We start from the raw sequence: 25,831 nt of genomic DNA on the forward strand, positions 1-25,831 counted from the left end.
CTACTCAACACAAACTTTACCAACTACACAAATCTGCAAACTGCATTTTACACAAACAATTCTGCATCTGCAACCTCACAAATGTGCAGCTACTCAACACAAACTTCACCAACTACATTCAACACAAATACGTAAACTGTCACACAAAAACTTCACCAACTACACAAATCTGTAAACTATATTTCACACAAACAATCCTGCAATCTCACAAAACTACAAATTTTAACAAATGCTCCAGTTTTAACAATGTTGCAACCCAAATTCTTCAGCACAAAAACTGTAAGCTATAGCATAAAAGCTGCACCCTGTAAACTGCAGCAGTAACATAAACAGCAGACAAATTGCATCTTAAAAAAAAACTGTTTCAATTATATGTTTGTTTCAGTTATATGTTTTCTTGGCTTACAACACTCAGCCTTTTTCTGAGTTCTGTAAACTGAGCAACTGATAGTGCTTTTGTTAAGAGGTCAGCTATTTGAAGCTTGGAAGGGACATACTGTATGAGCAGTTTTTTCGCAAGAACTTTCTCTCTAATATATTGAGCATCAATCTCTATGTGTTTGGTTCGTGCATGAAACACCGGATTAGCTGCCAAGGCCCCAAAAATCACATTGTCACACCAAATAACAGGAGTGTCATTAATTTGTAAACCCAACTCAGTGAACAAACTCTGAAGCCATGCAATTTCTGTGGCTGTATGGGCCAAAGCTCTATACTCAGCCTCTGTAGAAGAAAGAGCTACAACCTTTTGTTTTTTAGAACTCCACTGGATCAAGTTTGGTCCCATGTAAACACAATAGCCACTTGTAGACCGTCGGTCCTCTAGATTGCTGCCCCAATCAGCATCAGCATAACACTTAACTTTTAAAGTGCTGGCTGGTTTAAAATGTAACCCATAGTGTTTTGTTCCCTTAATATACCTTAATATTCTCTTGCAAGCCTGCCACTGAAGTTCTGTAGGGGCTTGCAAGAACTGACTCAATTTATTGACAGGGAAACTAATGTCTGGTCTTGTAAGAGTTAAGTATTGAAGGGCTCCTATGGTGCTGCGATAAAGACTTGGGTCAGCGAAAGGTTCACTATCAGTAAAGCAAAGTTTTGTGCCCACAGCCATGGGTGTAGAGCAGGCATGACAGTCCAACATTTTGGTTTTAGATAGTAGATCTGAAACATATTTGCTTTGCTTCAAATGGATACCAATTGTTGTTCTAGTTACCTCTAACCCCAAAAAATATTGTAAAGAGCCAAGAGTCTTAAGAGAGAACTCATCATTAAGGTCTTTCATGAGTTGAGTGATAAAACACTTATCTGATCCAGTAATCAGAATATCATCCACATAAACAAGTACATAGGTGAAAAATGAGTTGTGACAAAGCACAAACAAGCTAGAATCAGAAACTAAATTTTGGAACCCTTTGTGATATAAGGCAGCCTTCAACTTATCAAACCAAGCTCTTGGAGCTTGTTTAAGTCCATACAAATCCTTATTTAACTTACAAACATAAGAAGGCCTAGTAGTATCCTCAAAACTAACAGGTTGACTCATGTAAACTTCTTCATTTAAGGTTCCATTCAAGAAGGCATTATTTACATCTACTTGCTGAATATCCCACCCATTTGTGACAGCTAAGGTAAGGATTATCCTAATGGTAGATGGCTTGATAACTGAGCTAAAGGTTTCAAAGTAATCTAGGCTAGGAGTTTGTTGAAAACCCTTAGCAACAAGTCTAGCTTTGTACTTTTGCAGGGAACCATCAGCATTGTATTTTGTTCTAAAAACCCACTTGTTGCCTACAATCTTTTTATTAGGAAGAGGAGGGACAATGATCCATGTGTCACTTTTCATTAATGCATCAAATTCACTTTGCATTGCCCCTTTCCATTCAGCACTATGAAGGGCTTCAAACACAGTGTTTGGTTCAGGAACAACAACAGTGATTTATGAATTGAGGGCTGTGGAACACACTATGTTAAAAGGAGCTGCTACTGCTTTGGATCTTGTAGTCATGGGGTGTGTGTTTTAGGTTGAGGTAGATGGTTTGAAAGTCATACAATCAGTAGAATTCTTTAGTGATGTGAGATCAACCTCAAGTGAGCATGAAGGTAAACCAAGACATGTAGAGAGGACAGGCAAATGAGAGGCTAAATCAGTAGAATGGTTTGAATTTGTAGGCTGGAGTATGGAACCGTTTGAACCAGTAGGCTGATGTGTGGAATTGTTTGATGATGATGACTTAGTTAAAGATGTAGGCTGGTGTGTGGAGGTATTTGATGATGATGACTTAGTTAAAAATGGAGGTTGGTATGATGTGAAGTCAACTTCAATGTTAAAGGTTGGTATTGATTGGTTTAGGTAAGCAGGTTGATGTGAATCTGTGGCTAATGATTTAAACTGTGTTGAACCATAAACAAGTAGAGAAGTGTTATGTGTAGGTAGAGGAGTGTTATGTGTAGTATGTGATTTTGTTGAGTTAGTCCCAACTGTTGCAGTTAAAAAATCAGACTTACCTGAGGGATTTGTTACAGTAGAAGGATCTTTAGAAGGCCTTTGTAGAGACTCAGGAAAAGGTACAGATGTGATTGGAAAAGGTAGAGATGTATTGGTTAAAGGCTGATTTTGAGAGGACTCAAAACTAGATTCAGAATCAGATTTAGGAACAGATTGAGAACAAAAATTGTTAAAGGAGAAATGAAACTCTAATTCATTGAATTTAACACTGGGTGAAATAACAATTTTACCATTGGGTTGTAGACACTTGTAACCCTTATGGACAAGACCATATCCAACAAAGACACATTTTGTACTATGAAAACTGAATTTATGACGATCAAAAACTCTAAGGTAAAGGAAACAAGAGCACCCAAAAACCCTTAAGCTTTCATAGACAGGAGATATTTTAAATAACATTTGGTAAGGTGAGATATTATTTAAAACAGGGGTAGGCATTTTATTAATAACATAAACAGCAGTTTCAAAAGATAACCACCAAAAATGAAGAGGCATTGAAGCTTGAGCAAGCAAGGTTAGTCCTGTTTCAACTATGTGCCTATGGTTTCTTTCACTTCTACCATTTTGTTGGTGGATATGAAAGCATAAATGTCTAAACTGAATGCCTAAGCTTGTGAGATATGTATGTAGTGCTATGAATTCCCCTTCTTGATCAGATTGTAGACATTTTAATTCATAACCAAACTGTCTCTCAGCAAGATGATGAAATTTAATAAAAATGGACTTAACTTCAGCTTTAGTTCTAAGGGGAAACAGCCAAGTGTATCTGCTGTAATCATCAAGAAATTGTATGTAATACCTAAAACCTTCAGAAGAAGATAAGGGGGCAGGACCCCATACGTCACTATGGACTAATTCTAATGAAGCAGTGGCATAAGAAGAGGAAGAAGGGAAACTTGCATTGTGAAGTTTGCCTAGTTGACATGCATTACAAAATAAAGAGGAAGTTTGTGCAAGTGTGGCAGACTTTAAGTTAGGGTGGATAAAATTTTATGTAAGATTGTGGAATGTGGGTGCCCTAGTCTTCTGTTCCAGATTATATGATCCTGAGCACTTTTATTAATAGTGAAACACATATTTTTAGTACTAAGAAGAGCTAAGGCAGTATGTATAGTAGTGTTGTCAATAAAACTATCATTTTTAATGAGACTATCATTTTGAGACACATCAAGAAGATTAGGCACAACAGTATCAGAATGCACATAAGGAATTATAGACACAATAGAAGTAGTATAAACATCAGCAGGCACATCAATGTTATCTAAATGCACATCAAAATTTGTAGGTACAGTAAGGACAGTATGAACATCAACAATCACATCAATATTATCTAGATGCACACCAGAATTTGTAGATACAGTATGAACATCAACAATCACATCAATGTTATCTAAATGCACATCAGAATTTGTAGATACAGTAGAGACAGTATGAACATCAGCAATCACATCATTTACAACCACAACAACATTTTCAACATTTTCTTTATTTATTAGGCCATTGCATATTACAGAACTACAAGGATTTGACACAGAGGAGAAAGCATTAGAGTCAAGTTTACACTGCTCTTGAGTAGGTTTTGGACTGAAAGGAATACTAGTATTTTTTACTACATTATTGCAATGTGAAACACAATTATTCTGACTAAAATTTTGACTATTCTGACTCAAATTTTGGCTGTAAGACTGTGAGGATTGTGCAGCAGGACAAACAGATTTGGTGTAGGGAATATTCAGCTGATATAGGCCTTCTTTAAGATCCCCTTGCAGTAACATTTCCCTGGTTGTTTGATCCTTAACAATGCAATAGTTAGCATTAAATTCTACAATCACATTATTGTTTTTTGTAAACTTGGAAATACTAAGTAAGTTTTTGGTAATTTTAAGGATACATAATATGTTTTTGAGATGCAAACATTTAGAATGAAAATGGTTGGTAATAAAGTGTTACCAGTATGGGAGATGTCAAGATGTTCACCATTGCCCACTTGAAGTTGATTTCGACCACAATAATCCTTGCTGACTTGTAGATGACTCAATTCTAAAGCTACATGATCAGTAGCTCCAGAATCCATGTACCATATGGGATCAGTAGGGGTGAAACGTGTGGCCGTTTGGGAGTTTTATAGCTGTGGACCATAGTGTGCAACAGGAGCATAGTTTGAGGCTGCTAGAAAAGCCTGATTGGTAGTTGTTGGTTGTTGACTTGGCAAACCAAAGACATTGGGAGAACCAACAGTATTGTCAGAGCTAGGGGATATAGGAATGTTCCCTGAACTTGGAGAAATATTCATATGGCCATCAACTCCAAAGGAAGAACCAAACTGAAATGGTTGCTTGGAATCAGACCTAAAAGCAAGCTGATGTTGATTAGAGTTTTGAAACTGCTGAGAATATGGACCAGTTGATTCAGGAAAACCAACAAATTGTGAGGAACCATACTGCAAAGCTCCATTATTGGCAGCATTAAACCTGTGATAGCATTGTATTGTTGAATGCCCTGTCTTGTTGCACACTTGACAGATAAACTTGTTTCTATTAAAACCACGATCTCTGCCTCTTCCATATGGCACATAACCAGGAGCTCTAGATAGAAACATCTGATTAGCAGGCTGTTGAAAAACTTGATTGTGTGAACCAACTTAATAGGTGTCAGATCGTGTTAGATAGGTCTAATGATAATGTGGATTGCTAAGGGAATTAAGAGATGGAACATTGTTGTTGAACAAGGGTGAGGTTAGGGACCTGTCTATTGTTTGGTTTGGTGATAAGTTTGAATTGTTTCCTGCACTTCTAGACACATTTGCGACGGCTAAATGAGCAGCATTTGTGACAGCCAAATGAGCAGAATTGTTATATAGGTCAATAGAGTTGAACTTTTCCAATCGAATTTCATACTTATGAAGCAGAAACTGTGCTTCTTGAAGTGTAACTGAATCAATCTTTGACTCCAATCTAGAGGTAAGAGTTACAACTACAGGATCATATTCTGGTCCTAAACCGCAAGAACATACTGCAGTAAATCCTCATCTGAGATGATTAAGCCACTAGCTGACAAACTCTCACTTATCTCCCTCATTTTCTTAATGTAATCTCCAATGCTTAAATTACATTTCTGTGTGGTTTGCAACAAATTCTTAAGATGTAAAGCACAAGCTTTTGAATCATTAACAAATTCATTCTCCAAAATTATCCAGATCTCAGTTGAATATCTACATTTTGACACATTACCAAACATACTGTCTGATATAGAAGATAGTAACCACTAACTAGAAACTTATCCGTACGTTTCCTCATAACATAGTCTGGATTGATTTTATCAGATCTAACCCTAACATCTTCCTTGAGCTTATTTAGATCATTATCAACTGATGATTCTGCAAGAATTAAAGGTGGAGGGCAAGCAATTTTACCTAAAAGGTGATATTCAAGCTCATGAGAGCCGACAACAAACAAAACCTGCAAACTCCAAAAACGGTAGTTGTCGCGCATGAGTTTAGGACTGATTACTTGCAGACTAGAAGCAAGTGCAGAGTTGGAGCGATTGAGCGTTTCTCAAAGCATTTCCTCAATGCGATTAGGCAAGATTGAGGAAGAGGAACCAGGAGTTTTGGCCATTTGACGCTAGTCTTGGCTCTGATACCATGTAAAACTCAGAGAATAATCGAGAGAAAAACTAATTAAAATTGAATCTATGCATTTCATTGATTGATTTTTGTTACAATCAAAAGCCCCTTTTTATACTACAAGAGAGAGTTTACAAAGAGAAAAGAGAACTGATGAAGACTAAAGACTGAAGGGAATAACACGATTCAGCTGAAGAGAAAGACTGCAGATTACTGAAACGACATCGTTTCAGTAATATTACAAAGAAACCCCACATCTTTTGACAGTTGGCAGTTTAGTCCTTTTTATTCTAACAGTCCTTTGGTAATTAACATAACAGAAGGAAGTTTTTTAGCTATAAATACTAGCTAATTAAGAGAAGCTCTGCAAAGTAATTGAAAAAGTCCAATCCTCTTGCAATAATGGCCACCATTAACGTAGGCATGCAATACTACTTCATAATCTCCTTATTCATCTTCATTATCTGCACCTTTCTTCTTCAAAAAGCTCACCAGCTCATCAAGCACCACCCACTTGCTCCTCCCTCCAAGCCCACCTGCTCTTCCTCTCATTGGTCATCTCCATCTCATGAGCTGAACATTTCACAAATCCCTCACTGAAATCGGCACTAAATATGGTCCTCATCTCTATCTTCGCTTTGGCTTTACACACTGTATTGTTGTTTCATCAGCTTCTGTGGCCATGGAAATATTCAAAACACATGATGTCAACTTCTCTTATCGCTCTCCATCTCCTTACAGGGATAGTATATTCCTGGGAATTCTTGGGATTTTCACTATAGCATATGGAGATTACTGTAGATTAATGATGACGCAACGAGTTAACTTGATAAAATAATGTTAGCACTCGATTACACCTTTAGAATTGATAATAAGTTTCAATCACATAAACTTAAACTTTAAAATCTGAAATAAGTCTGAATAATTAATTGAATGTTCTATATCATCAGAAGAAATAAATAATATGTTTATATAGAGTGGTTACAGCTTAGACTCTAATTAAATGAGGAAATAAAATCATACTTAAACACAAAAACTAATTAAAACAAGAAATCCAACTATTGACTAATTATAAAATAAGAAAGTAAAATTTAATTTAATTAAAACTTTTGAATCAACTAAACTCTTAATTAAAATAAAAAACTATTTGAATTGCTAATATGAAACCTTAAATAAAAAAGAAAATCGAATAAAGAAAGAGAAACAAAATTAAATCCTAATTTAACACCATTTTCCCTACATCAAATGAGGAAACTTTGCATTACTGATCTACTTGGAGCGCAACACCTTGAAAGGACACGTAATGTTGGGTGCGAAAGAAATTATGACTCTTACACAAAATATTGAATAAAGCTGGTAAAAATGAGGTTGTGGTCATGGGTAGTGAAGTAGGGAAGCTCACAAGTTCTATTTTAATGAGGATGGTGACAGGTGCAAGATTTTCAGAGGAAACAGTGAGGCTGATATGATGAAAGAGATGGTGGAGGATGTTACCAAAAAAAAAAAAAACATACATCTTCATTTTTATTAATTTTTTTGAATATTTTTAAATTAGAATCAAAGTTGAGATAATTGTATTGTATTTATATACTTGTATTTCTAACAAAGAGGTAATTGTTAATGTTAATTCTTAATCCTTGAGTTTTATAGTTGTAATTTATAATTATAAGTAATAAAAAATGTTGAAATTCAATTAATATTTCAATGTCTCATTATTTTATTATATTTTATAATGATTATATATTTTTTTAATTAATACAAATACAAAATGTCGTTAAATATAATATATAAAAATATTTTATAATAATTATTAATAGTAAATAAAAAATTAACATAATTTGTGAATATTAAATATTAAAAAAATTTATAGGCCGGTCCAAAAGCATGCAGTTTTGTCCATGTGCAAGGCCTACGGCACGACCAGCAGACACGAATTTATGTAGACCTTAACACAACACGACAGACCTTGAATTTTTAGGTACGACACGTCCTACCGTCGACTCTATTAATGTATTAGAATCATGACAAAGTGAGGCACCCAATTTAGGTGTAAGTAAGAGTTTCCATAAAAAAGAAGCTTGTTTCTAATGTAGGATAACATTTGCTCTATATAAGACTAATGTTGTTTAAATATCATAAATCCAACAGTATACCAACAGCTAACAAAGGTAGGAGGATTTTTCTTATATTTTAAATATCAGGGGGACTTTTGTTAGTTGATCAAATCTTATGCGGTCAAGATTAAAACCTCTAAAAGAAATATAAAATAAAAACCTAGTGACGATGTGCAAAGGCAAGTGTGGGTCGGGTGGTTAGGCATAGGAAGGATGAGGTCAATTAGGTCATCCACGTCAGTTCTCTTATAAAAGATAATAATACAATGCATACTTAATATATACATGATTAGTATGTAAATGCTCATGTAATACATTTTTCATCTAACATTATCCCATAAAATTGCAATGTAAATGTATGCATTTACATATTTTTAAAAGTCACTATGTATAGAAACTTCAACAATTAGCTCCATTGCAGGTAAAGGTACTAGTCAGATCATCGTAGGCATAACTATAAGCCATCGGACAAGATTCCTTGAATATTTTGGAGAATTGGGTTGGTTTGCATGTATTAGGGTCTCCAAAAGCACTTGTGCAACAAAATTCAGGCTTGTTGAATCTCATGCATGCACTTTTACATCCTACCACTTTGCCTTTCTCTACCTATTGTAGCTCGTTGGGGCACTTTTGATTCAAGTCCGACACACACGTAATAGCCTTGCCTGACGAATCAAATGTCCAGCCAATTCGTGCCCAAAGTCGGCCAGACCACCCAGTTGGTGCATTGATGTGCACGATTTGTCCTGGATTCAAAGTAAGTCCTCCATTAGCAAGTTGAGGTTTCCCTGCCCCGGTTAGAATCCCAGGCTATACTATTTCCTTGCATTTGTTTTGCAATGTAACAACTGCAGCATATGTTCCTAGAAAATAATATCACATAATTGGTATCATGCTTAGCTTTGCATGAAATATAATAAAATAAAGTGAGTAAAGCTAGAAGAGAATCAATGTGATTCTTGGTACCTAAGGTAGAGATCAAAACTAGAAGAAGATTAAAATGCCAGAATGCCATGAGAGATATCAAAGTTTGAAAGGATTAAGTAAATTGAGGTAACTTAATTGGATCAATTGTACGAACCAGAGAAAGAATCAAAGATACATATATATATGAAAAGATCATAGACCAAAATACCAAATATGGTAGAAAAGTTGGAGTTATGCGACACATTCAGGCATAATGGAGTATCCGATGACGTAATCAGGCTAAGGCTTTTCCCATTCTCTCTTCGGGATAAAGCTAAGGCTTGGTTGATTTCGCTGCCATCTAAGAGCATCACAACATGGAATGAGTTGGCTCAAGCGTTCCTCACTAAGTATTTTCCACCTGCCAAGTCGGCAAAACTGAGGAGTGAGATTACCAACTTTAACCAACAAGATTCAAAGTCATTGTATGAAACATGGGAAAGGTATAAGGATCTCTTGCGGAGGTGCCCTCACCATGGTATACCAATCTGGTCGCAAGTGCAAACGTTCTGCCAAAGGGTTGCTACCAACTATTCAAGCTATGATTGATGCTGCAAGTGGGGGAGCCTTGAACAATAAAACACCAGAGGAAGCATACAATCTGATTGAGGTGATGGCGAACAATAACTATATGAAGACTCTAGAGAGAAATTCAACAAGGATATCAGCGGGAGTGCACAAAGTTAACAGTTACACTGTATGGGCTGCTCAACTTTCGAACATCCAAAAGCAATTAGGTAATGTGTTGAAAATAAATGCAATTGAATCTTCTTCTCTAACATGTGACCTTTTTGCAGGAAATCATTCATCGAACTATTGCCAAGAGGGTAACCCGTTTGCTTAGCCTGAACAAGGCAATTACGTCAACAATTTTCAGAGGGGGCAAGGGAATCCGTATTCCAATATGTATAATCCAGCATGGAGGAAACACCCAAATTTTTCATGGAGCAACAACAATGAGCAAAAACAAGCTCCTGTTTTTCAACCTCAAGAGCAAAAATCAAATTTAGAGAATGTGTTGACCAAGTTCATTGAGGAGACAAGCAAGAGGTTTGAGAAGACTAACGTCCTGGTTCAAAATCAATTAGCTCCTATTAGGAACCTCGAGACTCAAATTGGGCAAATTCACAACATATTAACCGGAAGAGTTCAAGGAGTTTTGCTGAGCGATACAGAGAAAAACCCCAAAGAACAAGCTCATGCAATCATCTTGAGGAGTGGACGAAGCTTGGAAAATTCAGAAGGTGAAAAATCGAGAAATAACAAAACTTGAAGGATGAGCAAAAGGACGATCGCCGCAGCGATGAGGATGGTGGCTGCAGCGAGCATGAGAATATGGAGAATATCGCCAGAAACAGGGACGATTGCCGCGGTGATGAGGATGGTGGCCGCGGCGAGCATGATCATGCTCTGAAAATGTCAGGACTTTTAATTAATCACTGTGGTGATGAATCTAGTGGCCGCGACGATCGTGGTTTTGAGCAAAAACCTCCTTCCAGACAGACAACCCTGCCATACCCACAACAGTTGAAAAATCAGAAGCTCGACAAGCAATTCGGTAAGGTCATTGACATGTTTCAAAGTTTACATATTAATATCCCTTTTGTTGATATGCTACAACAGATGCTGAAGTATGCGAAATTTTTTAAGGAGATCCTCACGCACAAGAGGAAATTTGAGGAACACAAGAAAGTTATGTTGACGGAGGAATACAGCGCACTGATTCAAAAGAAACTACCACCTAAACTACGAGATCCAGAGAGTTTTACTATCCCTTGTATTATTTGTAGTTGTTATTTTGATAAAGTGTTATGTGATTTAGGGGCAAGTATTAACTTAATGTCGTTTTCCATCTACAGGAAGCTAGGATTGGGAAAAGTAAAGCCAACCACCATGTCTCTCCAATTAGTTGATCGATCGATAACATATCCTACAGGGGTAGTCGAAGACGTCCTGATTAAGGTAGACAAACTGATTTTCCCAGTAGATTTCATAGTGTTAGACATGGAGGAAGATAGGGAGATACCTTTAATTCTAGGACAACCCTTTCTAGCCACGGGGAGAACGTTGATAGATGTCCACCAAGGGAAGTTAATCTTACGGGTAGAGGATGAGCAAGTAGAATTTGTTGTTTTTGAATCTATGAAGTGTCCATCTGAAGTAGACTCACGTTTTAAGATTGATGTTCTCGACACCATAGTGGAGCAAAATTTTGAAGAGAGCTACCCAATTCTTCCTTTAGAAATTGTTTGATGAATTCTAGAGATCAGGAGGATGAAGTTGATAATGAAGAGATAAGGGAGTGTTTAAGATACTTAAATGCCCTACCACCTTTGATTCATCCGGAAGCTAATCTGATCAGAGAAATTGGAGTTATGAAGTCTCAGTCAACTTTACCAATCACAAAGGCACCTATACTTAAGCTCAAGCAACTACCATCTCATTTAAGGTATGCATTTTTAGAAGAGGGTAAATTTTTTTCCAATCATTATTAATGCTTCTTTGAGTGTTGTAGAGGAAGAAAAGTTGTTGCGCATTTTGAGAAAATACAAGAAGGCCATTGGATGGACAATTGCGAATATCAAAGGTATCAGTCCTTCAATCTGCACGCACAAGATCTTAATGGAGGAAAGTTATAAGCCTACTATCTAACCATAGAGAAGATTGAATCCATCAATGCAAGAAGTGGTCAAGAAGGAGGCGTTGAAGCTTTTAGATGCAGGAATCATATATCCAATTTTAGATAGTGCATGGGTGAGTCCAGTCCAAGTAGTGCCAAAGAAGGGAGGAATGACAATGGTCCGTAATGATAACAATGAGCTAATTCCAACACGAATGGTCATGGGATGGAGAGTATGTATCGACTATCGCAAACTGAATTCCGCGACTCATAAGGACCATTTTCCATTGCCATTCATCGATCAAATGTTAGAGAGGTTAGCTGGCCATGAGTTTTATTGTTTCCTAGACAGATATTCAGGCTACAATCAAATTGCCATAGCGCCAGAAGATTAAGAGAAGACTACTTTCACGTGCCCATATGGAACATTTGCTTATCAAAGAATGCCTTTTGGACTGTGCAACGCTCCTGCAACTTTTCAACGTTGCATGATCTCCATTTTTTCTGATATGGTTGAGAAGTCCATTGAAGTTTTCATGGACGATTTTTCTATTTTTGGAGATTCTTTTGATGATTGTTTAACTAACTTATCAAATGTTTTGCAGAGATGTGTTGACACAAATTTGCTGCTAAATTAGGAAAAATGCCATTTCATGGTACGAGATGGGATTGTGTTAGGTCATCAGATATCAGCGAATGGAATTGAGGTGGATCGACCGAAGATTGAAGTTATTGAGAAACTACCACCTCCAAATTCAGTGAAGGCTGTCAGAAGCTTCCTTGGGCATGTGGGCTTTTATAGGAGATTCATACAGGATTTCTCTAAAATCTCTAAACCTCTTTGTGATTTATTAGCTAAGGATGTTCCTATTAATTTCAGTCAAGAGTGTTTAGATGCATTTAAGTGTTTAAAAGCAAAACTAATTTCTGCTCCTATTATTGTTGTGCCCGATTGGGAACTACCTTTTGAACTCATGTGTGATGCGAGTGACTATACTTTAGGGGCTATTTTAGGACAGCAAAAAGGTCAGGTTTTGTATGTGATTTATTGTGCCAGCAAGACTTTAACGGGACCTCAGTTAAATTATGCAACTACTGAAAAAGAATTTTTAGTAGTAGTATTCTCTATTGACAAATTCCGTTCTTATTTGCTGGGTACCAAGGTCATTGTGTACATTGACCATGCTGCATTGAAGTACCTCCTAGCAAAACGGGATTCCAAGCCAAGATTATTGCGATGGGTATTGCTTTTATAGGAATTTGACTTGGAGATTAAGGACAAGAAAGGAATAGAAAATCAAGTGGCTGACCATCTGTCCCGATTAGAGTCCAATGAAGAAGTTAGAGAGGAAGAAAAGCCAATCAACGAATACTTCTCGGATGAGCAATTGTTTTCTATTCAAGAAGGGCTATGGTTTGCAGATATTGCTAACTATTTGACACAGAAAGTATTGCCTCTTGGAATGAATTCCCAAAGACGAAAGAAATTTTTTGCAGATTTAAAGTACTACTTTTGGGAGGATCCATTCTTGTACAAGCATTGCGCCGATCAAATGATAAGAAGATGTGTGCCTGAAGAAGAGATGATGAATATTCTTCGTCATTGTCATTCAATGGAAGTTGGAGGTCATTTTGGTTCGACAAAGACCGCCACGAAAGTTCTTCAATAAGGATTTTTCTGGCCTACTCTTTTTAAAGATGCTTTTCACTTTGTTATGAGTTGTGATGAATGTCAACAGGTTAGGAACATATCTAGGAGAAATGCCATGCCTTTAAATAATATTCTAGAAGTAGAATTGTTTTATGGTTGGGGGATAGATTTTATGGGACCTTTTCCGTCTTTGTTTTCTAACTGTTTTATTTTGGTTGCTGTAGATTATGTTTCAAAGTGGGTGGAAGCTGCTGCGTTGCCAACAAATGATGCTTGTGTAGTTATCAAGTTCATAAAGAAGAATATCTTTTCGAGGTTTGGCATGCCAAAGGCTATTATCAATGATGGCGGTTCTCACTTTTGCAATCGCTAATTCGTAACGTTGTTAAGCAAGTATTGTAACACCCCACTTAAGGTACGTAGTTAAGATTTGATGAATGGCTTGAATGTTTGTTGATTTATCCTCATTTGAGTCTATATGTTGTTAATATTGTTTGGTTTATCCTTGGTTGAGTGATTGCCCTGAAAATTGTAAGACTTGGCTAAATATTGAGGTTATAGTCTTCGCCGGGGCGAAGAAGAATCTTCATCGCGGCGATGAGGAGGTGCTACAACCCCGTGTAGCTGCTGTGATCTTTCGTCGGGGAGAAGAAAATAGCTTCGCCGCGGCGAAGACTCGGCTGAATGTTCCCCTTGAGTTTTTGAGAATTCTTCCTTTTGAGACTCAATGACCATTCTACCCCTTTTTAGCAGGAAAAGTGGGGAGTGAACTGTAAGAAAATTGCATGGAGAATAGTGTGATTGGGGTTGTGTTTGCAAAGAATGAAAGGTCCTAGATGGAATTTCAAAGAAGGAGTAAGGGTATTTTGGGAAAGAGTGGAGAAAATATGAGATATTAAGGGTTTAGCTTTAGAAACCCTTTCATTTGCTTCTTCACCACCGCCTCTTTCATCCCTTATTAATTTCTCTCAAATTTTCATTCAAGTTTCCAAGGATCTTTGAAAAGCTTTTGACTAGAAATTGTTACAAGTTGATCCTAAGCACTAAAAGGTGAGAACCCTTACTCTAGAAGTAATTTTTATTGTTGAAAGAGTAGGATCCTTATAAAGTTTTGTATTGAAGGTTTAAGAGAAAGTATCAAGCCATCAAGAGTAGAGAGATTAAGTGGTTTCTACTTGTGTCCAAGGTAAGTAAATTCACCTAAGTTGTGATTTACTTGATTGAATGATGTGTAGAGATTTTTAGATATGTGCTTGATGCTTGAATTTCTATGTTTGAAATGAGTTGATGAATTCCATGTTGTTATATGAAAGAATTTCCACCATGAGAAGGGTGGCTTGTGTTGTTAAAGTTGGGTAGAAGTGTGGATAGAATTAGAAGAATTTGAGAGGAATATTTGAAGTATGTTTTCCCTTGCAGGTTGTATGATGTTTAAAGGAGTTGAACTCCTATTTTGGATGATTAAGAAAGAAGTATAATTAAAGTTAGAATAAAGTTTAGGCATGCACACATATTGTTTGATGAAATGTCTAAAAGAAGCATGAGTAAAATTAGAGAACCTTACTTTATGCAACATAGCACATTTGCATGTCATGAATGCATATAAGAAATATTTTAGGCATGAGCCATCCATATGCATATGTTTGATTGAGTAATCACATGAGAAAGAAATATGAGAAATGAGAAAGAAACACTCTATGAATAGAGATAAAGAAAAGAACCAATTCTCTTAGAATAAAGAGAAAGAAAGAACTAGCACTAGAGGATAAAATGATTATTAAGTGCTACAGAAAAGAAAAGAAAAAAGGTTGTGCGATGGGGAACTCGTGAGTATAGAGTTACCCTCATGTGAACCGTTATGAGAAAGAACGGTCTCCGCCATGAGAGAGCGGAATGCATGTGAACCGTTATGAGAAATAGTGGTCTCCGCCATGAGAGAGCGGAATGCATGTGAACCGTTATGAGAAAAAGCGGTCTCCGCCATGATAGAGCGAAAATGCATGTAAACCGCTGTGAGAGAGAGCGGTCTCCGCCATGAGAAAGCGGAATGAGATTGAGAAAAAGAAAAGAAAAGAAAGAACGAAAATGAGATTTTTTGAATTAGAAAAAAATGATAAGAGTACGAAGAGAATTGATGAGTAATGCACGGGAATGATAGAGTAAGAGATTTTTACTTACTGGGCATCTTTGTGCTCACTCCGTGTTTTCTTTGTTGTACAAGACATAGGTGAGGACCTAGTCGGAGGGACGTCGGCAAGCGGGGAGACTTGGCTGCACTGTCCACTATTTTCGTTTTTGAGAGTCTTTTGTGCAAATGATGTTGTACTTTATAAAGAATGTAATTATTAAGTAAAGAAAAATTTTTGGGCCCAACTGTTTTGATAATTATGCTGTCTTTTTATTAATCTATATTATGAATATGGTAGAAGAAAGTAGTTGTTACAAGTATGGGGTTACACATTGCGTTGCAACCCCATATCACCCACAAACCAGTGGCCAAGTCGAAGTATCAAATAGGGAGCTGAAACGAATCTTGAAAAAGACAGTAAACACCTCTCAAAAAGATTGGGCAACTAAGCTTGATAATGCATTATGGGCATATAGTACGGCATTCAAAACACCAATAGGAATGTCGCCCTATAGGATGGTTTACGAAAAAGCTTGTCACTTGCTAGTAGAGTTAGAGCACAGGTCATATTAGGCAGCGAAGTTTCTGAATTTTGATCCAAAAGCCGCAAGAGCAAAACGATTACTACAACTCAATGAGATGGATGAGTTTCGCAATAATGCATACAAGAATGTTTGAATCTACAAAGAAAAGACTAAACAGTGGCATGACAAACACATTGTGGACAAGGAATTCAAGGAGGGTGACAAAGTGCTGCTGTTCAACTAAAGACTACGACTTTTTCCGTGTAAATTGCACTCAAGATGGTCTGGCATGTTCATCATTCATCACGTGTGTGATAGAGCTTCACCACCCGACGAAGGGAACATTCAAAGTCAATGGCCAACGATTAAAACCTTATGTTGAGAATGGGAATGAAGATGAGAGGGTTTCAATTCTTCTTCAAAATCCTAATTGATGACAGAAAGGAGTTGAGCTTAAGACTTTAAAAAAGCTCTTTTTGGGAGGCAACCCAAGATTTCGATTCCGTTTGGTTTTTAATTATTTTTATTTTATTTGTATTAATTTTTCTATTTAGAAATTTTTGTGTGTTATGTTTTTGCATTATTTTTAGTCGTTAATTCAAATATTTGGATTATTTTTCAGGATACTGACAAATCGCACTCAAGGAACAATCAGAAGGCACTATCACGCTAGCTGCGGCATTACACTTTATCGCTGCAGCAAGCGTGAATTACGCGTACGAACAGAGGCCATTACTGATTAATCACACTCACCGCAGTAATGCACTTCATCGCTACAGCGAGCATGAGTCTAGTGCAAACCCGCAACGAAAATCACGATCGCCGCAACGACGTAGACTATTGCCTCAACGATCGTACCATAAAACGCGATATCGTGTTTAAATGAAACTGTTCTTCTTCTCCTTCACAAATTATGCAATAAATTCATCCCACAGTTCATAGCACAGTTTCTTTTCACCAAATCACAAATCATTCACCCATTTTCAATTTTTACTCCATTGCTTACTAATGCACTCAATTTCACATAATATTTCATAGATCAAAGGCAGCAAGAGGAATTTTTCGCGAAAATTCAAGGTTAGGGTTCCAAAAGAGAATTTGGGGGTTTTCAAAAATTGAGCTACTCCATACTAATTCAAGGCATATTTGGACAGAATAAGACTCAAGTAAGTGTTTCTCACCCATTTTGCATGGTAATTTTGATTTTGGAAGATTGGAATCCATTGATTTGAGTTTTGTGGGAGTGTGGGATGCATTTTTGTTGGTTGTTGAATTTTGTGGGAGATTGCTTTGAATTTCGTGGGAGATTGCTTTGAATTTTGTGGGACAGAATAGGGCATAATCACTTTAGTTATTTTTCGAGATTGTGCGTGATTGAAGAAAGGAAGTTGTAATTAGTGGGAGTGACTATGTGTTTGGATTCAGTGAGAAATAGTGATAATGGCACCCAAAAGAAAGTCAGGTAGTGATAGGAGAGAAAAAGGAAAAGGGCAGGCCTCTAGTGATATCCAGTTTGTTAGTCAGGCTGCCCAGGAAAGATATGAGAATTTTGCAAAGAAATCGGGTGGATTTATTGAAGAAAGAGGGTTGGTGTTTACAACAGATTTTAGGGGAATAACTAATGTAATTCAAGCTCTGGGTTAGGAAACATTTTGCAAAGAACCCTCGGCTCCTACTGTTGCCTCTGTGCTAACAGAGTTATATGCCAACATTCCTGATAGCGTTGATGGGAGGACAATGGTAAGGGGTAAAGAGGTAGTATTCACGGCAGCTGCTATTAACCAGTTTTATAGGCTACCGCAAGTTGAGATAGATGAGGATGCCTATGCCGCATACAAGCAAGACGTGGACTATGATGCAATGATTAATTTTCTGACAGAAAGGAAAGCTACATGGTTTATTGCGGCTGGGGAACACATCCATTTTGAAAGTAAGTTTTTGGACTCAACTTCACACATGTGGTTGTATTTTGTGTATTCTAGATTAATGCCCTCAAAGCATATGAGCACTGTTAACAAAAATAGGGCAATCTTGATTTATGCAATCCACTACAAGATGAGGATGAATGTGGGTGAGATAATTTTTCAAGAAATTACCCATTCGGCAAAGCGTAACAAGACTGGTTTTTACTTTCCTCACATGATTACTGAAGTGTGTAAGCAAGCTCAAGTGCGTTTGAATGCCAAAGAAGTTTTAATCCCACAAGGAGTGTCTTATAATGCAATTTATGCAAAATCTTACCAGTGGGGGTAGAGTAGAAGCACTTAGGGCCAAAGCCTCAAGAAGCTATCTCAACGAGATCAATTGTCGAAGTTGAATGAAGACATTGAAAAATTGAAAAAGTTACAGAATCATCAAGAAGCCTGGATGACGTGGATGAGTGGGCAAATGAGAGTGCAACATGAGATGCAACGATTACAACTTGCTCATGCTGGGATAGAAGCACCAGGGTGTGAGTGGAATGATTTTGTATACCCAGCGGATGAGAAGCAAGGCGATGCTCTTGATGATGAGTCTGAGGAGAGTATGGAGGAGTAGATTGGAAGTTCTGTTGTGTTTTTATTTATGTTGTCAGTGTAGTTGTTTTATTGTTTTGTTTTGTTTTGATGTACTTTTGTTTCTTTTTGTTGTTACTGTTTGGTCATTAAGTTTTTGTGAGCTCTTATTGCATCATTATTGATAATGCTCTTTATATTCATTAATTTTTCTGCATAACAATGATGGTCGACAAGTTCTGTTTAGTGTTTGTTTGTTTTTAGAACGAATTTGGCGTATACGACCTAGACAGCCTTATTACATTGAGGAATGTGGTAGCATTTTCTTTCTCTTGGTTCTACTCTTTAACATTGAGGACAATGTTAACTTTTTGGTTGGGGGTAGCAATTTAAGGAACTTAAATTGAGCAAATTTTTTTTTTTCTTTGGATTTAGAGAGCAGTTTTATTTATTCTTTTATTTTAGGTTGTGAGTTTTATTTTTGTCTCTTGGATGAAGTCATATGTCTATGATAAGAATGTGATTGCAATAACATAGAACTAATGGAGGACATTAATTTTTACCTTTGCTTACGGAGGTGTGTGAATATTAATGACATTGAGTTGAGACCCTAGTGAATTGTGGATTGAAAGTGGTTCAGTTACCTACTTTGAGACGTGTTATGTGTGAATTTTCCATAAACATTATTGTGATCTCAACAAACTCTAGAACTCATTTGACAATCACTCTAGGCGAAATCCTAGAATTCTCATCACTTAGGAAATGATTTAGGTTGTTTTTGGACTGATTGAGCCTTTCAAGCCAACCCTTGTTATTGTCATCGCTAGTTAACCCTTTGAGCCTTTTAAACACAATTTACCCTTGTTTTTCTTTCTTTGAACTTAATTTTTACCCTATCCTGATTATGGGCCTAAAACACAATCCTACGCATTTTATCCTTAAGAGACTTAATTGTTATTCAAGCTTAGTATGAGTATTGGTGAGGAAGTGTAGTTTTGCCACAACCCAGATTTATGCGAAGAAATTGGTTGGGGGTTGTGGAGTGCTTGTAAGATCAGTGGGGATGTGTGTATTTTATACTTTCTTCTTATGTTGACGTTAAAAAATAAAAATAAAAATAAAAAGTGGGCATTAAAAAGCATTGTGAAGATTTGGAATTACTCAATTGGGTTTATATTACTATCGAAAAGAAAGAGCTCGATAAAGATTGGGAAGCTACTGAGTGAAAAAGAGAAGTGTGGTGTATGTTAGTTATAAGAATGAATAAAAATTAAGTCTCTTAATTTTATTTTTGTTAATTTCTCTTTTCGTTCCTTCATGAACTCGTACCCCAGCCTAACGTTACAACCTTTACAAAGACCTATTGATACAAGGTGATGTGAAATTCTACATTAGTGGAGAGTGATTTGAAAAGTGAGCCTATAGAGTTTGATTCCATGATTCACATATAAGTCATAACCCGAATACTGAGATCAAAATTTTGTTCATGAATGTTGTGCATAAAACCATCCGAGTTTGTAAACTAATGGTTTGTGGTTGTATGAATGTTCTAGGGTCGATAACGAAAATGAAATTGATGTTTGCATTGCCTGTAAGTTTTAGGTGATTTTTAATTATTCTATTTGTTTTGTGTATAAGCAATTTTTGAGACAGCTTTATGAATTGATCCAAGAATTTTTGTTAGTGTGTTCTTTTTATGTTTATGTTTTTCATTACTTTTGGAGTTTAGGATAAGTTTAGTGTGGATGTTTGTAGGCATCATCGTTGGAAACCCTCACGAGACTACAACTCGTCCAACTAGGGCCACCTAGGGGTTTAAAAGCTTGTTGCATACGCTAAATGCAATCGTGTCAATCTACGAAAGTGATTTAGGATAGTTTAGATTTAGGTTTTTAATTAGTTGTTTTCTTTTCAAGCTTAGAGACTTATTTTATCGCTTATTTTGCTAGGGACTAGCAAAAAGCTGGTTGGGGGTTGTGATAAGAGCTTGAAAGTATATATTTTATGGAAAATGATAGAGTTACCGAAAAGTTTACACCGAATTTGTGCACCAAATGACCTGACAAAATCCTGACCGTTGATTAATATTAACTGATAATAAATCAACGGTCAGGATTTAGCCACGTCATTTGGTGCACACCCGTCAGTAACTGTAGCATTACTCATATTTTATTAGTGATTTAATTTGATTATTTATGGAAAAATGTGGTTGAATTGTGATTTTTAAATAAATTCTTTCATAAATACTTTTTACGGGATCATGGGTATATTTTAAGTATTTTCAAGTTCAAACAGATATGTGAAGGGAAAAGAATGATGTCGATGGAATTCATGATGCGTAGGAACAAACGGCACAAGAATCGGAGTTGGAATGAGAAAGTTGTGACGCATCAAAGATATAACGTAAAATCTGGAAATTCTCAAGACGAGCATGCTTCGCTGTTTTGATTATAACTTGAGCTGTAGAAATCAAAATTTGACGATTTTGGTGGTGTTGGAAAGCTTATTCAGAGAGCTACAAATTTTATGTTGAAAACTTTGCCAAATTCTAAGATCACGGATGCCTTGGATAGAAAGAACGATCATCGCAACGACTATTCTTACCGCCGCGGCGATGGGTCACGGGTGTTTGTTAATGCATTATCCTAATCCGAATCTGAATGGCTAAGATTTTTTAATCTTTTTCCTAAGTATGACCAGAACCCTAGGGATATAAAAGAGGGTCTTTAAGAAGTTAAAAGGGAGTTTTTGGGAGAGGAAAAGAGAGGACGGCTACTCGTTTGGAGATTAGGATTCTTGAAGCTCTCGTTCACCAATTAGAGAAGTGTTTATATTTTTCTTTCTTGAACTCATGTTATTGCATAGAATGATGGTTTTTATTATTACAATTATGAACTAATTCTCTTTTCTAGGGCTAAGGATGTAGCCCAATTTATGAATATGTGTTGACGTTATTGTGTTGATTTTATATTGAGCATTAATTCTAAGTTTTATTATCGTGTATAATGCTTTCAATTCTCAAGGGCCCGAGAGTTGAATGATATCATGGGTTGGGTTGAGATCGAGAGACAAAACCTGATTTGTCTAAGGTAATAAAACCATAGATTGAGTGAACATTAGAGATAGGTTACCGCGGTCTGTGAGACTCTGGTAAATTCCATAGAACTTAATGATCTCCTAGCTTCTAAATCCAACTTAGAGATATCTTGGGTTGTTGTTTAAGGGTTAATTTGCTAATTGTTCAAGAGAAAGTTAGTGGAATATTAGGGAATTTGGCTTTTAGAATATGCTTAATTAGGTTAACAATAAATGTCAATGCATAGGATTAAATTGGTGTGAAATCTATCCCCTAGATTTAGTCATATTGATCTTTACATCAAAGTGTTTACAAATTCTGTATTTATTTAGTTTTTAGTTTGTTACTTTTTCATTAAAGCTATTCTTAAAATTATGTTTTATCAAATAGCAATAGAATATAATAGTTTGGTACTTGGTAAGTAGTTCCCTTGGGATTCGACACTCGTTTACTCGAGCTTTATTACTTGCACGATTTCGTACACTTGCGAATAGCCTGTCAGTACTATCCATGTACTCTTCTCTCAGCTTGTCCCATGCTTCCTTTGGAGTCTCATAAGCCACGATCCTTCTGAATACAAGGTCAGTTAGTGCTGCATGAATATGAGAGAGAGCTCTCGATGCCTTGGCTGTTTCTTCCTCGTGCAGTCTCATTTGATTAAGAGTAGGATTCTGTCCTAATGGAGCTGGCTACCTATTTTCTTCCACATACTGCCACAGCCCCTGACCTCAGAGGAAGGCCGTCATTTTAACAGCCCATATGTGGTAATGTTCCCCATTAAACACCGGTGGTGCCATCAAAGCAGATTGAGTTACCATTTCCCAATTTTTTGTGTTTTTTCGCAGAAAGAAAGTGAGCAGATACAGGCTGATTTTAGCTGAACTGGAAGGTGCTCTTGAGATGTGGTTGATGGTAGGATGCAATAAGTTTTTAGATTTCTGTGGGTAGCTCTGATACCATTTGATGGTTCTTCGCTGGAGAATGCAAAGAAAAGAAAATGAAGTAACAAAACTTGTATGCAAAAAGTCTTTATTCATTTTCATTTAGACTGACAATATATACAAAACTTAACCAAACCACACTATTACAACAACTACAGCAGAGGATTACATATTTGAATTTAACTTTTAACAACTAACAAATCATACACCAGATGCATCATTTACATGACTTAATTACACCTAAGCTATTTAACAAAAATACACTAAAAGGTTGCAGCCATGCACGTCAGACCAACTGCAGAAAACTAACTTCAACTGGTTCCAAAAAGTTCAAACTGAGACCTGTTATGTTGATGCATTTCCAGCAAGGTATCACTGCATCAACATAGACAATTAGCACTTGAAAGAAAATTAATTACTACTTGATCAATATTTGTGATGTCGGGCCTGAGTAAACCACATCATGAGCAAATGGGTTGAAGTGAACCACAGGGCGACACATAAGTTTCTGAGACAAGTTCACTGCCAGTTCTGGTCCAGCCTGCAGTTTAAACTTACTGCGTTCAACTTCAAAATCAAAGCATTGAACCATTGCAGCTGTTGCAGCATTCAGGAAGGTTGATGAAAACAATGCAGCCGGGCAGTTTCTCCTCCCTCCTCCAAATGGAAAATAATTGAAAAGTTGTTTCTTTGTTTCGCTATCTTCTTCTTCTTTGGAATAAACTAAAAACCTCTCAGGGCGGAACTCGTTTGGTTTATCCCAAAACTGAGGATCCCTCATTATGCCATATGCATTAATAACTGTTAGAGTTTTTCCAGGTATATCGAAGCCTTTGATATTACAATTTCTATCGGATTTCCTGAATATTATAGGGACATGTGGATGAATTCTCAGTGTTTCCTTCACCACGGCCTGCAAAAAAGGAAGATTTCGTATATCTGATTCTTCAACAAGTCTATTTCTTCCAACAACTGATTCAATCTCTTCCCTAACTTTATTGAATGAATCAGGATGGTTGATAAGCTCCAATATTGTCCATTTTACGCTCTCATCTGTGCCACTGATGCCAGCAACCAAGAGATCCTGCAGGTATATTTTAGGAATATTGTTTAATCTATTATGTTTAATTCTCAATAAAGAAAAGAAAGGACTGACTAAAAATGTTTAATTGGATTCTCTTTATACCAGAAGGAAGGCCTTGATGTTTGTTTTGGTAATCTTGAACTCTGATTTTTCATCATGATAAACCTCCAAGAGGATATCCATCAAATCTCTATTTTCTGATCTGTCGCCATCTCCATTTGCTCTTGCTTCATGCTCTTCTAAGTACTTTTCCAATAACTCATCGTACCATTTAATTATCTCTCTAGCCCGTTTCTCAAACAACCAGGACGCTAATATTTTGAAAGGGCCTAGTGCTGCAGCAACCAAAAGTTTAATAGTCAGCACTAGTGACTCCACCACCATTTCTTTCATCATACCAGCCTCACAATTTTCCTCTGAAAATCCTGCACCCGTCACCATCCTCATAAGGACATGTTAGTGTTTGTGTGCTGGAGATAACTAAGAAAAGAAAGAGAGCAAAAAACGATTGAAGAAAAGTGCCTGTATTTTCTTAAGTTCAAAAGAGTTTACACTTCAACTAATAAAGCAGATTTTTTACACTACTACACCAAACATGCAGACATATAAAAACTTAATTTAATCTGAAGCTACTGACTTAATACCAACTAAACAACAACTCTGTAACACATCCCACATAATCTGGGATACATATCAAGCATTACAAAAAGAGTAAAACTTTGCAGTATTACAAATGGACCCCTGGCAGATTGCCTTTCAGTTTTACCGCCAAAAACATGTTTGAACATCAGTTGAACTGCTGCATTTCCAGCCAAGTATCAACCTTCAACAGGACACTACTTGTAAGCTTCCCTAACTCACTACCCAGGTCCACAACCTCATTTTTATCAGCTTTCTCCAATATTTTGCTCAAGAGTCGCATAATTTCTTCGCGTCTAATATTACGTGACCTTTCAAGGTGTCGCGCTCCAAGTAGATCAGTAACACAAAGTTTCTTCATGAATCTCCAGTAATCTCCATATGGTGAAGCGAACATCCCAAAATTTCCCAGGAATATACTATCCCCCAAAACAGATTGTGGGCGATAAGAAAAGTCAATATCATGTGTTTTGAAGATTTCCATGGCCACATCAGCTGATGAAACAACAACACAGGGCATAGATCCAATATAGAGATAGAGAAGAGGACCATATTTAGTGCAGATATCAGTGACGGATTTTTGGACTGTTAGGCTAATGAGATGAAGATGACCAATGAGAGGAAGAGCGGGTGGGCTTGGAGGGAGGCGCAAATGGGTGGTGCTTGATGAACTGGTTAGCCTTTTGAAGAGAAAGCAAAGAAGAAAGGTGCACATAATGAATATGAATAAGGAGATTATGAAGTAGCATTGCATGCCTACGTTAATGGTGGCCATTGTTGCAGAAGGATTGGACTTCTTTAGTTAATTTGCAAAGCATCTCTTAATTAGCTAGTATTTATAGTTAAAAAACTTACTTCTGTTATGTTATTTACCAAAGAAGAGCTACATTTCACTAATGAAGTATCTGTTTTTGGTAATTCCACAGGCTATCAATCTACTCCATCCAGATCAGCTTCAATAGACTCACTTACATCAAGCTCCAAATCGGATTCTCCTCACACATTACATCTGTTAGAATAGGTGCCCTAAAGCCAATCAAATCTTGTATCATGTTTATCTATTAATAAGAGGCATTTTCTATATTTGTTTTTCATATTTACAAATATGTTATGATATATGTTTTTAGAATAGTAGAATTGTGATAAGGGGATCAAGTATGTTTTAACTTTAGTTTGTAAGAACCCTATGAGCTCATGAGGTGACCATTCTAGAAACGTCTATAACCCCAATATTATTTTGACCAAAGACACAGTTAATACGGTAAGACTATCATAGCGTTGAACGATCCTATTGAAAGGTAGTGACAGGTCTCACTTGATAACCCATCAGAGGATTCTATATAAATGGTAACCCTAGTACCTATGAAAAAAATCGTCTAACAGATGGCAGTGCATGTGATCCTTAGGCTTGAGATCATTAAACTGCCTTATGCTCCTATTAGTGTAGTTTGACAGTAGC

General features: G+C 36.7%; 2 protein-coding genes and 1 non-coding gene across 3 annotated transcripts; all 3 read right to left on the minus strand.

The window, feature by feature from the left end:
* Nucleotides 1–9,589: 9,589 nt before the first annotated feature.
* Nucleotides 9,590–9,696, minus strand: LOC116113948. Its single transcript, XR_004125488.1, has one exon. It is a non-coding gene; the product is annotated as a small nucleolar RNA R71 (small nucleolar RNA).
* Nucleotides 9,697–22,791: 13,095 nt separating this feature from the next.
* On the minus strand, nucleotides 22,792–24,174 carry LOC116113940 (cytochrome P450 705A5-like). Its single transcript, XM_031400099.1, has 2 exons — nucleotides 23,836–24,174; nucleotides 22,792–23,733 (listed from the first exon to the last, which is right to left on the minus strand). Exons 1-2 carry the CDS (start codon nucleotides 24,172–24,174, stop codon nucleotides 23,068–23,070), a joined length of 1,005 nt encoding a protein of 334 aa, XP_031255959.1. The 3' UTR covers nucleotides 22,792–23,067.
* Nucleotides 24,175–24,520: 346 nt separating this feature from the next.
* LOC116113908 (cytochrome P450 705A22-like) lies at nucleotides 24,521–25,424 on the minus strand. Its single transcript, XM_031400065.1, has 2 exons — nucleotides 25,345–25,424; nucleotides 24,521–25,052 (listed from the first exon to the last, which is right to left on the minus strand). Exons 1-2 carry the CDS (start codon nucleotides 25,422–25,424, stop codon nucleotides 24,521–24,523), a joined length of 612 nt encoding a protein of 203 aa, XP_031255925.1.
* Nucleotides 25,425–25,831: the final 407 nt, after the last annotated feature.

The sequence above is a fragment of the Pistacia vera genome, unplaced genomic scaffold (genome assembly GCF_008641045.1).
Source record: "Pistacia vera cultivar Batoury unplaced genomic scaffold, PisVer_v2 Contig692, whole genome shotgun sequence".
Lineage (NCBI taxonomy): Eukaryota > Viridiplantae > Streptophyta > Magnoliopsida > Sapindales > Anacardiaceae > Pistacia > Pistacia vera.

Excerpts from the sequence above, each read along its gene's own strand:
- LOC116113908 (XM_031400065.1), bottom strand. The coding sequence starts at position 25,424 with ATGATACAAGATTTGATTGGCTTTAGGGCACCTATTCTAACAGATGTA. Across the intron at positions 25,053-25,344 it reads AATCCGATTTGGAGCTTGAT|GCTAACCAGTTCATCAAGCA; the intron begins GTAAGTGAGTCT and ends TCTCTTCAAAAG.
- LOC116113940 (XM_031400099.1), bottom strand. The coding sequence starts at position 24,174 with ATGGTGACGGGTGCAGGATTTTCAGAGGAAAATTGTGAGGCTGGTATG. Across the intron at positions 23,734-23,835 it reads ACATCAAGGCCTTCCTTCTG|GATCTCTTGGTTGCTGGCAT; the intron begins GTATAAAGAGAA and ends ATATACCTGCAG.